Source organism: Gopherus flavomarginatus, chromosome 15, assembly GCF_025201925.1.
Source record: "Gopherus flavomarginatus isolate rGopFla2 chromosome 15, rGopFla2.mat.asm, whole genome shotgun sequence".
In the NCBI taxonomy this organism is placed as follows: Eukaryota; Metazoa; Chordata; order Testudines; family Testudinidae; genus Gopherus; species Gopherus flavomarginatus.
In genome coordinates this window covers 29117937-29135207 of record NC_066631.1, presented here as the reverse complement: position 1 = coordinate 29135207, position 17271 = coordinate 29117937, and the positions used below count along the sequence as shown (strand labels likewise).

Here is a 17271-nt window from a genome sequence, read left to right as displayed (position 1 = left end):
ACCTTGTCCCCCACCTGCAATAAAAGCAGCTTGGTGGTATGTGCAGAACGTGGACTAAACAGCTCAGAAAGGGTGACCTAGGCTTGGAGAAAGCTACATGTCGCTCCTCAGCATTCAGCACCACGGCCAGTGAATGGAGAGAGAAGTTAAACCACATAAAGGAAGGAGATACAAGGGGGGCTGGGAGGGAGAAGAGAAATGGTTCTTCTGGGTGCTGGGCACTTTCTCTCTGGAAGGATTCCTCTTCCTCCTGGGCAAAGTCAGTCCCCTGCAGCTAGAGGAGCCAGACTGGGACCCGGCAAGGAACAGCCTGAAGATGGGTCGGTTTTGTCCATTGCACGCAGATTGCTTTGGGTGCGAGTGGGAGGGGGTGGTATTGTTTATGTGCAAACCACTGCAAAGAGGGACACCGTCCCTGCCCAAGGAGCTTATGGGCCAAGTACATGTGAAACTTGTAGCTGTATCAGAAAAGAGAGAAAGGGCACAGACTCCCCAGCCCACATGCAGCCCTGGGCTGAGCAGCTGCAGTGAGCTTGTTTGGGTCAGGGCTGAATTTGGCCCTTCACTGCTGATGGCACAGGTAGATGGCCAAAGACAGTTTCCTATGGGATGGGCAACTTAATCGCGGGACCATCAGGTGGGACCAGGTTGCACCATGGCATACTGAGGGGTCCCCGGTCACAGAGGCAGCAGCGACGTTGTTCAGAAAGGGGGAGAGATGACATATTTTCTGATAGGAAAGATGCCTGGCAGCACATATGCTAAAACTGGAATGATACAGAGAAGATTAGCATGGCCCCTGCGCAAGGATGACACGCAAATTCGTGAAGCATTCCATATTTTAAAAAAAAGAGAATGATACAGTCAGCGCAGTACAATAAAATGCTGTTTTGCAAAACACAGCAGCAGGAAAAGCACTTGGCTGGGAGAATACCAGTTGCTTCTTTCAGCCCAAGTAAGGATGGTTGGAGCCTTAGGGCTGGTACAAATCACCCTCAAGCTATTGAAACCAAAGCGGTATCCTAACTGACACCAGCCCAAGATTTTAACCGACCCAGGCAGAGAGAAGAATGTAGGCGACTGCACCTTTCATATGAGCTAGAGATGGATTGCTGAGCAATAACGTCAGACAGCCCTCCCTTAGGCATATAGCACTCACTCATGGAAACCAGAGTCATCCTCCCATATTCTTTCCCGAGACGGGTAGGATTTAATTTCACCATTGAACAGATGCATTTTCACTCCTGAGAGCAGTTGAGAGCGATTATTGTTTTCAAGTGACAGTTTCAGGGTAGTTTATTTATAGGATCTGCTCCTTGTGCTTTATGTAACCCACAGTTGATGCCAAAACTTGGGGGACAAGAAGTCTGGAGGCTTCCTTTGCAAGAACTGGTATCTCGATGACCCACTCGGAGTCCTTGTGCCTCTGCATTTCTCTGCCCATGCTACAAAGCGAATGTTTTATTAATCCAGGTTACCGAGGCGCTAGGGGAACTGCAGGTCTGTCAGGGAAGAGTCAGAGGCAGCAATCAAGAGCTCAAACTTCTCCACTCGCACTCATGTGACAAACACATCTGGAAACGCAATGAGTTTTGCTAGCTTTGGAGTCTCTGATAGAGTCAGTGCATTGCAGACAGGGAGCAGGGGAGTATTTTGTTTCAGAGGCATGCAGGTTCCTATTTGCATGGAGAGGATAAAAGAGGCAAGGACTATCATTTGGGATCCGCTGGGAGAAATGAACTAATCTGCTTGTGTATAACTATCGGTTTATCTCCCTGCAGAAGCAGCCTGTCTTTTCAGCTTTAATCCTCTGCATTTCTTTTTAGCTTCTTTTTATCTCTTGCTTTTTAATATTTCTGCAATGCTATTTTTTCTTGGTGTGCTTTTATGCTTCCTAGATGGAACGTCAAAATACCACATGGCCCTGCACTAGCTGTTGGAAAAAGCATCCTAGCCTCCAAGGGCTTATTAGATGTTCACAGAGGTGCTACTTTGCCTTTAAAGACAAACAACTACTTAGCAGCCTAATCCTGCGTCCCTGGCAAAGCGTGTAATGGAGCTGCTCCACTAGAGGATAACAACCTACTATTGATACTGCTTCTTTGGCTCAAGTGATCAAGGTCTGTGCCACAAATTGAATGTGCCTGGTTCAAACCCTTGTCACAATCCATGGGAGGCAGTCGTTATACAGAGTGCCTTAATGCACCCTGAAGCAGGCAGAATCGCTCTACATCTGTCTCCTTGTGCCCATGCTGCTAAGGATGAGAAAATCGGTCTCCAGGTCGAGCTCAAATTTTTATTTTAGGGGTGATTCCTTTTTCTCTCATGATAACGTGTTTCATTTTACCCCATCCTGTTTTCAACTTTGGGTGGAAACAGAAGAAACAAAACCACCACCAGAGGGCGGTGTTCCTGCTGGAATCCCAGCCTGGGTCTGAAGTCAGAGGGAGCAGAAATCCAGTGAGAGTATTCCCAGCCCTGTTTACAGACCAGACAGGGTCAAGTGGTTTCAATTAGTATCTGAACTTTTGGTTGTTTATCTGGGCTGATCCTTTTGAGGGTTCTCATAATTGTTCTGCAACAGGCCTGGCTATGAAATGTACAAATGTGCATATACCTTCAAGCCCAGCTCTGGATCAGGAAACTCAGAATTGCAAGGAATTCTGTTCCTGTAACATCCAGAAGACAAACTCCCCGGACCACTGTCAGGATGCTGGGGCAAGCCAAGAAAAGCGTGCTTTCTGGGTCTTACACTGAGCCCTGTGTAGGCAGCGCCAGGCTTGGAGAGTCTCATCAGTCCTGCCTCCATACCCCGTGCAGTGCAAACAGGGTCAGTGAAGTCCAGTCACGCGCTTCACTGCTGTGACTCATTTCCATGAGCTCCTCTAACCTCTCGGACACAACACAACCTGGGGCTGCTTGGCACTCAGCTGTTTCTGCTACTTCTTATTTTATTCAGATAGCTCCTGAAAATGGACTAGTCAGTTTCCCGGTCCCTGGCCCAAAGACCTGACCCTAGCAGGCCAACAGGCAGTCTGTCAGCAGGATGGGGATGCTGCACAGAGCTATTTAAAATTAGATCATGGTCAGAAAATTGTCTAGGTAAAAATGGCCCCTCCTTCCATACAGGATCTGCTCCCCAGGTGTCTCCAAGTCAGAGCAGTCACCTTACTAATAACTAACAGATTTTCACTGTGTTTAGCCCCTGCTGGGCTAACCAGAAACACAAAAGCAAAAGCCGGCCCCTGGCACAGCCTGCAGCCGCCCACATGAAGAGTCAGTCACTGCTTTGCTGCCTGCGAGTACTTCGCTGACATAGGCAATCACTTGTTCTGCCAGTGGGGCAGAGATGGCAGAGGTCCTTCATCTGTGGGGCCCGGACCCTCACGATTCAACACCATAGAGCCACCAATTGCAGAATCCCCATGACTAGTGCAGACAGAAGAGAATCCAAGCCCCAGTTTGTGGCTCTGGCTGTTAGAAAAAAAATCATCTCCCCACTTGCAATTTTGAGCCAATCCGACACAGAATCAGTTGAGTGGGAGCAAATGGGTAGGCCTGGAAGAAGCCTAATAGAGTATCTGGGGATATTCAAACCACAGAGAGGGGCACCCAGGGGAGCTCACAGAGTCTGCAGGGCCATATTTTGAACATCTACACAATTTGCTGTCCTCAGAGTCTTATTCTGGGGACTTGCTTGGGTGGAGCTTATTTTGTGGGTGGAGCTTGAAAGAGGATCACCTCTTTCCCCCCTCCACTTTGACCCCTGAGTATCTTTTCAGAGTTGCATCCCAGGTAACATCTGAAGCGGTGGGCCTTATGGTCTCGTACGGCATGGAAAGAGGGGTGGCAGATGCTTTGTGAGAAGATCCCACAAAGAGGTGAATCGGAATGTGCTGACATGGCTCTTCCCGGGAACATCTGCAAGGCACCAATATACGGAAGCAGTGTATGTGCAATCCAATGTTCAACAGGCAATTACCAGGAGGTAAGGACTTAAACTGATTAATTTCATTGCAAAAAGCAATTGTGGTGAAATAAATGAATTAAGCTTCTGTGATCCTTAAAGCCACAAAAAAAAAAAAAAAAAAAGGCAGATGATATTGTTAGCATTCGGAGGCTTTCCTCTGTCATTGTGCAAGCTTTAAGGTTTGGTTTTCTATGTCATCTGGAAATAGATCTGATCTGCTTCTGAAATGCCTCTTTCATCACAGGCTAGGCAAGGCTAGGCTCTGTCTGGATAGGCACCATTGCAAAAATTGTGGCACTAATGCCAAAGTATTAGAGAACAAGAGGAAACAATCTTTAGGCCCAATGCTGTTCCCATCTCAACAGCTTATCACCATGTTGTGGCTGCTGTATACCTACATTGTCATAGGGTGATTCCCATGGTGCCATGCAACTTACATAACAATGAAGAAACCTGCAAATTACAAAAATTTCCAAGTTTCCAAAGTAAAATCGTCAAACACCAAGGTAGTATTTTGAGAGGAAGGACGACCCAGGGATTAGAGCACTAACCTAGGACTCGGAGACCTTAGTGCAAGTTTCTGCTCTGGGGCAGACTTCCTGTGTGACTCTTGGCAAGTAATTTAGCCGCTCTATGCCTCAGTTTCCCCATCTGTAAAACAGGCTTAATAGCACTGTCCTACCTCTCAGGGATGTTATGTGGATAGATACATTAAAGACTGTGAGGCCCTCAGAAACTATGGTGATGGGAGTCATATAAGTACTTACACTAGAGACCATTATATACCTTGCCACGTTCTGATTAGTTTAGAATGGTTTGGTTGGCTCCATATTACATACAGTATAAATGCTTCTGTAATTCAAATTGATCGGCACTGCTAGTGGGAGGCAGCACACTGTGTGTGGTGATCTCCTGTGTTTTGCCAAAAGGAAATAACACCAGATTGTGTCACAAATATAAGCAACCATGTAACGTGTGCGATACTCGCTCCAGAGAAGGCTGAGGACAGTAAGATGTTAAATACCTCAGGGAAACTGTAGCTTGGCCAGATATTTGCAGACAGCCTCCTTAGAAAGGCTGAGGTGGAACAAAGATCAAAATCCTCCATATTGGGACAAACTGTGCAACCCCTGCAGGTTAGTGTAGGTCTCTGGGAGTCAGAATTCCTGGGACCTGTTTCTGGCTGTGCCCCTGCTACGTTATAGGGTGGGTGTGCTCAAACTTTTTCATAGCATGTAGACCACATCTTAATGGGGTGCTTGTATAGCCATGTCCCCTCCTATTTGTGATTGCAGCACATTTCTGCAGCGCTTACAGCAACTCTTCTCATGAAAGAGCGATGTCAGGAAAGGATCTAGTGCATTTTTTGCTCTCTGCAGAGAATTACTGGCTTTCTTCCTTGTTGCTCACACTATCTGCTTTTGTTCATTTCAGTTCTGCCCCCCAGTTATCTTCCTCTCAGCTGGTAACAGGGAAGAGAAGGAGCACCTCTGTTGTATGACCTTGGGCAAGTCACTTACGCCCCCTGCCTCAGTTTCCTCAGCAGTGAAATGACCTTCACATGCATCTGGCCTCACAAGGTTTTTTGAGCATGAACTCTTTTTGGTGCCGCATTTTGAAGATGTTTGTATAAAAGGGGAAGTAAAAATGCAAGATCATTTATTTATGGATTCACAGATTTTGAAGGCCAGAAAGGAACCATTATGTTTCTCTGGTCTGACCTCCTGCATAACAGAGGTCATAGATTTCCAGTGATTCCTGCTTCAAGGCTATCACTGCTGGCTGAGCTGCATGGTATGTTTCAGAAAGACGTCCCATCTCAATTTAAAGATGTCAAGTGATAGAGAAATCACTGTGTGCCGAGGTCAGTGCTTCCAATGGTTTATATTTACCTTCACAGTTAAAACATTTCTCCTTATTTATACAGTGATTTAGACTGTGTAAACCAAGGGGGGCTGCAATGTGTATTTTTAAACATACAGAGCATGGATCTGCAAAGAGACAGTAGTCGCCTGTTTGATTCCACGGTGTCAGTGTCTCATCTTGGAGACAGACGTCTCATTAAAGATGGTTACCATACAAGGTGCTACAGTGTATCAGAACTCCCTTCCTTGCCTGCCAAGACGTACAGCGATCCGGTGCGATGATGCTAGGCAGCACAGGGGTTGCGTTGGGTCATAGAAAAGAGCAGGGTTTATTCAAGTCCTTTAGCCTTAATGAAGTATCCCCTTTGTATTCATTACAAATGAGCCCTTTCTCTTCTCAGCCATGAGGGTTGCTACAGGTTCTGCTTCTGGGCTTTCAGAAAATGCGGCCTGTGAAGCATGATACATCTTGTTTCTTAAAAATATTTTGAAACGAACATTCAAATGGTATCTCAGCGTGTTATCAATTTCCTGATTTCTGCCCACCAGGGGATGCAGATTATGTGTGATCTGATTTCTCTTTCCTGGTAGCTGCTTACCTAAGCTCGGGATGTGATGTGAAAGGCACAACAGAGCCTGGTGAGCACAAGCACACAGCCTGACCTGAGCCTGAACGAGATCTGGCGAAAGCAGAGACACAGGCAGCAAAGCAGTCTACAGCACAGGGTGAACTTCAGACGTTTCCAACCTCAGGTTCATTGCGGGTAGGAACTTGTGAAGTTTGAATGTGACCAGATCCTCTTGGTTCTGGTAACCTTATGAAACAATATGCTGATGCGTCCCAGCTCTGCCTTGCTCAAATGCAGGCAATTCCCCATGCCCGAGTGATAGAAATACGCAGATGAAAAGGAGATGACTGAGGCTCCATCAGGGAGAATTGAAATGATGGAAGGGTGAAGTCAGATGCTGCAGTGGATAATTTGGCCAATGCTGGTCCCTTTTGAAAATCTCACCTATTGTGCCCAGATTTGAAAGTGACGGGAGTATTTAAATTACAATGGAGAGAGTGGTACAAATCCAGACTCACAGCACGATGCAATCTTTTAATGATAAGCTTAATTAACCATTGGAACAATTTACCCAGCAACAGGGGTAAATCCTCCATCACTTGGAAGTCTTGAAACGGAGACTGAGTGTCTTTGTAAAGGTCTGTTTTGGTTCAACGAGAAGTTATGGGCTTGCAGCGAGAATCTCTGGGAGAAATGCTCAGGCCTGTGTTATACAGGAGGTCAGACTAGATGATCATTATGGTCCCTTCTGGCCTTGTAATCTATGAACCCATGAATCTTATGGGCCTCCTAGACACATCTCTGATCCTTGACACCCAAATGACAGTGGTAGCTATTAGCTATTTTATCAGAAGGTTGCACCCTTTCCTTCCAGGGGCTAGCCACGACAAGTCATGCCTTTGTCAGCTGCAGGCTGCACCCTGGCAATGTTCTGCACGTGGGACTGAAGGCAAAGCCAGCATGAAAGTTGCTGCAGCCCACTGCTGGGTACTGTAAACTGAAAAGCATACATCGGGTGAGGACTCTGTACTCTGCCCCCGCTCCCCATCCAGTTCCAGCTCTCTTCTGAGGTCCTTGTGCTCCTCTCTACAGCCACAGTAGGCTGGGCCCCAGCTGTCTCCGGGATAGCTTCCTGCTCCAGGATCCACAGGGCAGTTGCAATCAGTGGCAGTAGCCTCTCCACTGCTGGCAGAGCCCAGAGCAGGTTTCCAGGTGACTTCTTCACAACTGGAAATCTGTCACTCGTAGCGTTCGTCTACACAGGGATAAAAAAACCAAACCATTTGGCCTGGGTCAGCTGACTCAAGCTCGCATGGCTTTGGCTCCAGGACTGAAAATTGCCATGTAGACAAGCTGAAGTCCGAGCTCTGGGATCCTGTGAGGGTCCCAACCTGAATGTCTACTCAGCAATTTTTAGCCCTTCAGCCGAAGCCTGAGTCAGCTGACACAGGCCAGCCAATCCCATGCTCCGAGTCTTTTATCCCTGTGTAGATGGACCCTTAAAGAGCAGGGTGAGCCCTTGGCATGAGCATCCCATCAGTGATGTCAGCTGAAGGAGGCCTGGTGGTGGTCGTCGTGGAGACAAAGCAAGAAAACCCTGCTGAAGAACGCAGCGTAACTGTTGGAGAGAGGGAGTCGGGGCCCCGTTACATGGAGCTGAGGGTTCGAATGTGTATGTAAAGGGCTGGGATTTCCAAAAGGGGTCAACACTGGCCTACCTCTGTCCCCACTGAAAGTAAGGGGAGTTTTAGCATTGGCCTCAATGGGAGCAAAGTCGGCCAAGGCCAACGGCTTTGGAAAATGCCGTCCATTGTGATGTTAGTGATGGCAGTGCTGAAAATACAGTAGAGAGAGAGAGAGAGCTAGAATTGTATCCATTTACCAATCCTCTATATTTCTAATCAAAGGGGATTATAAGGTTTAGATTGAAAACTAAGCACAGAGTATGTTTTATGCATGGCATATTGACTCTTAATTCTTTTATCTCTGAGATTAGCTTCCTTTCTCTGTTTTAATTATTTCCAGTGGGGTTTATTGGAATTTTATCTGTTGCAGGATGATACTTGTCAGAATAAGCCATGCACTGCATATATTTTTATTGTGGTGAATACATCACTACAAATAAGGATTTAAAGAATTGAAAATGAGAGGGCGATAGACAAAGAGAAAAGAAATAAATTCCACCAAGTCCAGAACTTTATTTCATGGACATAATTATACAGAGAATGGAAATAATGTTCTTAGCAAATCAGTTGGCTTTAAACCTAGAGGGTGCAACAGAATAGCCCTCGCTTTAAGGATATTCCAGGGGTAATAAAAATAGCATGAAGGAGCTATTTATGTTTATAATGTGTTCTTATTACCAGTGGCTTATATCTAGGAACAATAATACAAGAAACTCTCTATGTAAAGAATTTGTCCTGAGAAGTTTTTTTCCCCAAGAAGATCCATAGATTGGAGGGGGAAAAGTGCCTGGGACTCCTGGCCAGCTCCTACCACCAGGACAGACAGGACAAGAGGATTGGCGAGAGGGTGATAGGTCATTGGTGACCTCATCCCTTAGAAGACACCAGCAGTGAGAGAAGTGGGAGCTGGGGTTCTCTGTGAGAAGGAGTTGGGGGGTTACTTGCATCTTCCCCTGGCATCCTAGAGAGGGAGATGGGGATCTGTCATTTAAAACTCAAACTTAATTTGTGAATCCTAAAATGTTTGCGGGGGGAATAGTCAGAGAAGCTAGTAAAACCTCCTACTTGGAGCCTTCACTCTCCCAAATTCTCATTCCATCTTGAAGCACTGCCATACAGCATAACACCCCACTGTCTGTGGGCAAAGGCATTTCGCTCTGACAAAGCAGACCATTGAGAACTTTGCTGTTGGGCATAAAGAACCTGTGTCCTTCGGGCCTATGCTGTGGTTCTTTCTGGGCGAGCCCAACGAAACCCCATTCATGCGGCTACAAGGACGGCTGCGTGTTCCTTGAAACTCTTGCTCTTGGCACAGCTGAGTTGCAGGCATTGCTGATGTGGGACGACACAGCCCAGCCCGGGTAACAGACCACAGGCCTGTGAACTCCTCTGCCAGTCATGAAGGGGGTTGTCTGTAGCGTTACCCTGGCTTGACTTTCTCGCCAAGCTGTAATTAAATGATTAACTTGGTAATTTTCTCAATTTCACTCAAGGCACCACTGAGTCTGATTCCTGTTGTAAACTGCTGGCTCACGTGTAGGGCCATTAATAGTTTTGCTAAGGAGCTTTCACTGTGCAGCGTGAGGAGCTCTGTATATTTGGGTCTTGGGGTTTTCACTCCATTTCCAAGAACATCAGTGGAAAGGATTTTATTACAGGGTGAGCCAGTACCAGGAGCGCCTGGGTTGCAGGCCAATAACTCTGGTGGCGACCGTCAGGGGGAACAGGCAGTTTAGAAGGGTCATGCTGTATGGACAGAGAGAACTTTGTGACTGACCTAATGCATTGTGCTAACCTTCTCTGCCTGTTCAAAGACCTGCAGCACTGAAGTCTGTAAAGCTTAACTCTTCTTTTGCATAGCACTCTCAGCTAACACAAACTGGGCAATATTTTGTGCCAAAAATAAAAGCAGGCATATTTTGCCAGGAAAAAGGGGTGGTTTATCTCTCTAGCCAATTAGTTTTATACACTCATAATGCGCCCATCCTTGAATCTAGGCAACATTTCATCCACAGACTAAAGCTCAGCAGAACTTTTGTGGTGCAACTGAACATTACGCAAAACTTGCCTGAATTAGGGTTTTGTTGCAAATCTAAGTTTGGAGGTGCAAGGTGTCAAAGTAATGCAAGGAAAGGCTGTTCTGATGGTATTTTCAGCCTAACAAGAAGCAAGAAGGACCAAACGCATGACCCAAAAGCTGATTCTCATGAGTTTCCTGGTGCAATTTGTCGACTCTAGAAGCTGAGCTGTTCATCACAACTCTTGAGGGCTTCTCCAAGCCCAAGGGGCTTGTGAGGCTCAAGTAATCAGTTGTTATAATTTTGATGACGTTGACGCTCATCTGCCACAGGAATCTACAAACATGGGTGTGCAGGACTGCTCGGGAGAGGGCAAGGTGGGGAGCGTTGGTGTCCACCTTGTATGCAGGATGACCTTTTTTAGATGATGCTTCCCCCCTATTATAGTGCTATATGTATTACCAGTAGCTTGGATGCCATGTCTCCAGCAGCCATGGCAGTTAAGTCTGCTCTGTCCATAGAAGTCAACAGAAGCATGCTGGTGAGTTAAAAGATTGCGCAAACTCTGGAAGCATTGGAATATTGTTTTGCAGTATTTTTTCCAGTGAGTTAGAATGATCCCGATATCGCAAGTAGCATCTCAAGCATACCAGTCACTCCTGCTGCTCCAGTGACTACTAGCACTTAGCCTTTCACTCAGGCTTTGTCTATACTACCAAGTTTTGTCACCAAAAACTGCCTTTTGGCAACAGACCAGTGAGAGCGTACACACGGCAGTGAGACTTTTGTCGGGAAAAATGCCCGGGTTTGGCGACAAAAAACGTCCACCCGTCTGAGAGACGTTTTTCTTTTCCCCTCCCTTTATGGTGGACAAAGAGTCAGTGCAGACTCTGCTGTTTGTTTTGTGGACAGAACTGGCTTCCCCCAGTATCCCATAATGCCTGCCGTGACCGCTGTGCTCACTGGTTTGATCTCAGCTGCCCCGCAGGCATGCACCCCTCCGCTTTCCAAGTTCCAGGAAGTATCTGACAGCTGAGTGCACTGCTCCCTTTGGGGAACAAAGAGCAAACCGTTGGAGCGCTCCTGTTGTGCCCTGCACAGGAACACAGCAGCAGGCAGACTGCTGCTGCAGGAAGGCGGAGGAGAGACTCAGGATGCCGCTCCTGGTAGCTGAGGAGGCTGTGGGAGAACTCGGAGGGAATCCTCCCCAGGTGGGCAACAACCAGCTCCGCCTTCCCCCAACGCTCAGGGTGGGATACATACCCACAGTGCATTGCTCACACTGGCGATGATGGTGCCCCCAATGTGGCCTTGATCTGTCGACAGAGGGAGCAAGTATGAACACCCTTTGGCGATTTTTGTTTTGTCGACTTCTGGGTGTTGACATCTGCCTTTACATGGCTATGTATGGAGCTACTGTCTATAGATTTACTACGGGTCACCCTGGAGAAGATTTCTCTGGATGCCAGTTGAGGACTATGCTGTCAGCTCTCCAGCTTGTCATTTTTTTCTCTTTTCCAGCTACATATGCAGACTTCGATGCTAAATACCAGCCTGCTATTTTCGCTCTGTTTTTATTATATAGGGAGGTGTTACTTTTGCTTTCACTCTGCCTTCTCCTGGCTGCCCCTGTTAGAATTCGTTGTCCTGGCAGCTTGTTCTTAGCAGCATCTGCTCATGGCAGCAGAACTGATCTGCTCTAGGCAAGGCTGCTCTTGAACTTGGCCCATGAGGCTCTCCAAGGACGTTGCGTCCATAATGAAGGGCAGAATGTTCCCGTGGGAGAGAGGGATTGTTCCGTTTGCATCGCCACCCAAGGAGCAGAGTGCTTGCCCCAAGGCTGGCAAAACTGGGGAGATTCTGGGGCTGGGTCCCACTAAGGTAACACATCCTTGAACTTCACCAGATGATTTTTGTTTGCACAGGAAAACTCGAGGGGCCTGCTTTGGGGGCTTTTAAGCTGCAGACTGTGTGTGTGAGAGACAGTTTTTCTCCCAGTCCCATACCTTTGCCCCTTGCACATGTAATATCCTGACCAATTTCTCCCTTTTTTTCTCATTCAGAGCCTTCCTAAAGCACCACTTATTTTGTGTCTCCCACAAGAGGCATAAATATAGCAGTAACATTGTGATTTTCCCAGGTTTGTATAGGCAAGGGAGTGCACGGCTGTAACCCTGGCCCTTTGCTCCATCCCCTGTTGCTCCCTGCTTTCCACCGGTTGCTGCATCCCCTCCTCTTCGCTGCTTTCGTCAACGATGAGATTGTCAGCTCTTTGGTCAGGAAACCATGTCACGTCTGTGGATTTGCTCTGTGAAGCACCTAGCCCATTTAGGGGGCAATATCATCCGTGCCTGACAGTTGCCTTTGAGCTGTCTTGGTGGGTCACATCTCTGTATCCCTGGGCTCGAGTCTGTGTGTGTGTCGAGCTGCTCTGCAAAACACATACCAGCACACTGCAGAATATCAATAAAACTCTCGTTTAATAGGCATTAACCTGAGGATTGCTCTGGCAGAGGTTGGCAGCCCCGGGACTGCCACAAACGAAGGAAAGGGAAACCAGATTGCTTTCTCTATCAGGACACAGGCGTCTGATCTCCCAGAAAACCTCAAATGATTGGCTAAAGAAAGAGTTAAAAACACTGTAGCTATTCCTTACAAAATACATTCAGAGATGAGACCCGACCTGTAAGCTAAGGCTTCTACTTGGACCTAGATGACTAAACAGCCAAAGAAAAGAGAAATCGGGAAGGAAAAAAAAAAACCCAATGAAAGCAAACCCCGCAGCCCTGGTATTGCTGTAACTTTCCATTTGGCTATGTCTTTTCCTCAGACATGTTAAAAAAATATATTTATTTAAATTTTTCCTCTTCTCAATGTAGTTTGCTTTGCTTTCCTGGAATATAGAGATATCTATAGAACTGTGCACTTATTTCTATCAAGAGCAAGAGTTAAAAGCCAACTGTCAAGTAACTAGCTATAGAAAAAGGCTGAGTACAATATATGGCTTTTGCATCTACACCCAAAGGGGACTTGCAGATGATGTTGGCAGGGTGTGGGAACTGAACTGCGGTGAAGCATTGAACTGGTGGTTTGGAATTTGCTGCGGGACCACATGCAGCTCCTAGGAACGTTGGCTTTGCAAAATTATACCTTACTGAAATACACACAAATCCTTTGGTTTTTGACTCCTTTTTTTCGCAGCAAGAACTCAGAGGCTACAGACTGTCTGTCACAGCCCCCTCTTGGTGTGGGCATGGGTGAGTGTCTGAGTGGGGGTGGAGGTGGGTTGCAAGGAATGGTCCTGAATTGTTTCCAGCTGGAGTAATTTGCTCCTGATTTTAGCCATCTAAACAGCTCAGCCTTGGGGTTTTCTCCCTAAACCCCTCCAGCCCTTTCCTCGTTCTCTTGTGCACAAGGGCACGGCAACAGCCAATGGAAAATGGGGCAACATCCTTGTTGCAGAACAAATGACAGGTTGGAGGAGCAACAGCAAACTCGGCAGAGCAGCAGGCTTTGGGAGGAGTGGGAGCAAAGGAGAGTCAAGCAGGCTGAGTAAGAACGGCTGCTCTTATCTTGTTGACTGCGAAAGCCTCCTTGCTGCCTCTCCAGAGATGAAAGGCTTTTTAAAAGGCTGCAAACAGCTAGAGTAGGAGCTACTCGGCTGCAAGAGTTTCAATTACAATTCAGCTAACGAAGGGCCGCATCCCGTCTGCTGTTGCTGTGCTGTGGAGCTCGATCCAGATGGGTACCTGATGCATGATAAGCATAGATTGGCCCAATCCAGACACTGGGGTCTGAACCATCCTTCCCCCTTGAATTTCAAGGGAGTTTGGATTCAGATCTAGATCCAGACTTCACAGCTTGGACACACTAAACTAGGACCTCAAATCTGGGGACCCCAGACTCTGGTCAACATGAGGCTCAGGTCCAAATTCAATAGCTCCCTAGCACTTGGTGCCCAGCCCCAACACCATTCGCTCATTTGTAATCCTCCAAAGGACAGTGACGTTACCCCTCCGCGCTTTGGAGGGCAGGGATGGAGGACCCAGACCTCCACCTCTCCCTCTTGAGCATCGTTTTTTCCTCTCCTTCTTCCTGTTCCAATTTTCAGAGGCAAGGAATGTCAAATGAGCGTGCAGGGGGATCTAATCAGCCTGACAGCTTCAGTGCTATGCAGCCCCTGTAACTACTTCCCCACCCATGGATGATTGTCAGCACCAGGGGATGGGTCAGCTGTGAGCGCTTGAGGGAGACCTTGGCTTGCCAGAGGAGAGAGCTGGCGTCTGCGAGGAGGGCAAACGGACATGGCGTGTGGTGACCTTGCACCGATGAAGCAGCAAATATTTGTCTAAAGATAATGGCCCTGTCTGGGATTCTGTGACAAGAATGTCATCAGCCAGCACAGGAGCCTGTCCAGGCCCGGCCACATTTGCTGCCGATGAGATGATCAGCATCAGCCGGCATGTGCAAGGCCTTATGCAGGAGGAGGTGGGGAGGACAATAGAGCTGGGATGTAGGTTGGTTTGTCTTTAAGCCAGTGTAACTCCAGTGACTCCAGTGTTGTTCCTCATATTTAGACTCATGTAACCGTGGCCCTGATCCAGCAAAGCACTTAGGCACATGCTTAACTTGGAGAAAGGGAGTAGCAAGGGATTAGACTGTTCCTGTGTTTACAGTTTACAGTCAAGCAGATGCCTGAAGTCAGTGGTTCTCAGCTTCTGTCATACTCCTCTCCCCCCGATGCCCATTTCATTCGGTCAGGACTTCCCTCCTACTTAGTGATCTAAGAAAATCCAGATGGTCCTGACCCCTGGCACTCAGGGTTCGCGACCCCCAGGTTCAGAAGTCGTGCTTCAGCTAAATATGTGCTAAAGAGCCTTGCTGGATCAGGGCCTGCGAGCTGAATTAGGCCCAGGAAATGCACAGTGAGTTTTACTGTTAATCTGCAGCATTAGCATTACCCCCAAACTCCAAGGAAGATTATAAATAAAGTTACGTTATTAGGAATGAATGGATCACCGTAAATAACATCAGATCAAATGCCATGTCTCTGTTCAGCCCCATTTCAGACTGGAAATCGGAGGCTGCTTCTCCTTCCTGCCATTTCTGAGCATTGTTCACCATTTTGTAAAGTCTGACAGAGAACGCAAAACACACCCCACACTATAAGAGAGAGAAAATGGTAAAGACAGCAGCGGTGAAGGTTTTCATGTCGCAAATGCCAGTTCACAATGGCACAATCCCCAAAGAATTTAGACTCGTTGATGTGTTTGCCAAGGCGTCTTCTCAGCGGTGACTGGTGACCATTCTTTTTTCTCATGCAGGGAATTCATTAACAGCTAATAGCAGCAGATGGATAATTCAAAGAAAGCCACCCACTGGGTGGAACTAGGTACTGGCTGGGAAAACCAAGCCTTTCTGTTCTGGTTAGAGTCAGTTCCCCCAAGTGTCATCTTCATCATCTTGGATAATAGTCATCTGGGACCCCTGTGAGGTTTCTGAGTTTCAGAGCCATGTCCACAGTTTTAATGTAACTGCTGATCGTTTTTCTCATCTCGGGCGTGTAGGGGTCATATTCCAGTTTCCTCAGCCCGGAGCGCTTAAAGTTTCCATCTTTTTGGCCCTCGACACACAGGAGTCTGTCCTCAAACACCCTGGTGCCCAGGAGGCTCACCATCCTCTTCAGTTGGACAAAGAGATCTCTCTTCAGGTCCTCAAAATGCACCACAAGGACATTTTTGCCGTACTTCAACCAGTCCAGGGTGTGAGTGGCCCACCAGGGGGCATAATTTTTGACGAACTCTGGCCATTCTGCGAGAAGCAAAGGAAATCCATTAACAACAGTATCAGTCACAGCATGTGTGAAGGCACTAGACACAATGTAGGTCTCTTGTTTACCAATCTATCTATTAGTAATATCATTAATAATATGGAGGCACTTTGCAAGAGTAACAGTTCCCCTATCAGAACAAATAATTCAGCCCCTGACCCAATGAGATTACAAAGCAACGGTCAAATCCTGCTCTGTTGGACGTCAAAGAGACCTCTCAAGCAGAGTTGGACTGACGCACAGGCAAACTAAGAAGGTGCCTATGCCCCAAATTTGGGGGGAGAAGACCCAAACCTGAGTGGCACTGTGACCCCTGTGGTTGCCTAGGGCCCAGTGATGGGTCAGTCCAGCCCAGCTCTCAAGCAGGGAAGGCATGCAGGACTTGTTCTAAGTGTACAGACAGGAAGGGTGCAATTAATGTAGGTGGGAGCTACAACATCAGTACTTCATTACAGGGTGAGATCTTTGGGGTTGAGGGGGAGAAGCACTGGCACTCATGTTAAGTGGGTCTGGGAGCCTGTTCCAATCCTGGGGGCAGCGAGGAGGAGGTCCTGGAGCCAGTAGTGGGGGGAAGAATTGGAGGGGGCTGAGGCTTATGCCAAGGGGATGGGGCAGGAATAGCTGGAAGGCTGGAGTCTCTATAAACATATCAATGCGGTGTTATGGACTAGACTGTGTTCTTGACCCTGCCTCAGGCTGACGAAGGGACATATGGTCTTAGACCTTTGCACTGGGAAGTTTCCCCCAGCCCTGTCTGAAATGTGTCAGCTTCTCTTCCCCAAAGGAGGAGGGACAAGTGAGAGAGAGGGTCTGACGGGAAATGTAGGTATCAAATAACCTGACATGTTTTCTCCTTTCCTCCAGTCAGTTTGCGTTCCTTTCGTTTTCCCAGAAGGACACACAGAAGCTTCCCTGTACAGAAGGACAGACTCTCTGAAATGTCAGCCTCGTGCTGCTCATACCTCCCTTCCAGCCTTAAAGTGAGACCAGCAGTGGCACCGTGGTATGGCTTGCTCACTGCGTAGGCTTGGGCCAGTGAGCTGTGTCTCAGCTCATTCTGCAAAAAGGGGATATGAATTATACTGGTTATACTTGCCTAGCTCACTAGGGTACAACAAGGCATAATTAATGAACGCTCTGATGTGGGGCAAAAATCTGATCCATGCTATGGCTGAGATTTCCACACCCAATTCCCATTCATGTGAATGGCAATCGGGCATCCAAATCCTTATCCAGTTTGAACACCTTAGCATATGCATATGGGAAAATCCTCTGTACCTGGCCCCACTGTAAAAAACAGAGATCTTCAACAACAGGCAGGAGAAGTGTGCAAA

General features: G+C 47.4%; 1 protein-coding gene and 1 non-coding gene across 4 annotated transcripts in view; one reads left to right on the top strand and one right to left on the bottom strand.

Moving 5' to 3' along the window:
* Window positions 1-742: 742 nt before the first annotated feature.
* LOC127035095 (U6 spliceosomal RNA) lies at window positions 743-844 on the top strand. The gene has a single exon (XR_007769571.1). It is a non-coding gene; the product is annotated as a U6 spliceosomal RNA (small nuclear RNA).
* An 11724-nt stretch (window positions 845-12568) lies between these two features.
* WSCD2 (WSC domain containing 2) overlaps window positions 12569-17271 on the bottom strand; it is a 148068-nt gene continuing 143365 nt past the window's right edge. For all 3 annotated transcript variants that reach the window (XM_050924211.1, XM_050924213.1, XM_050924212.1), the window contains one exon: window positions 12569-15918. In XM_050924211.1, coding sequence (XP_050780168.1) covers window positions 15566-15918 — 353 coding nt within the window. In that variant the 3' untranslated portion in view covers window positions 12569-15565. The remainder of the gene's footprint in view (window positions 15919-17271) is intronic.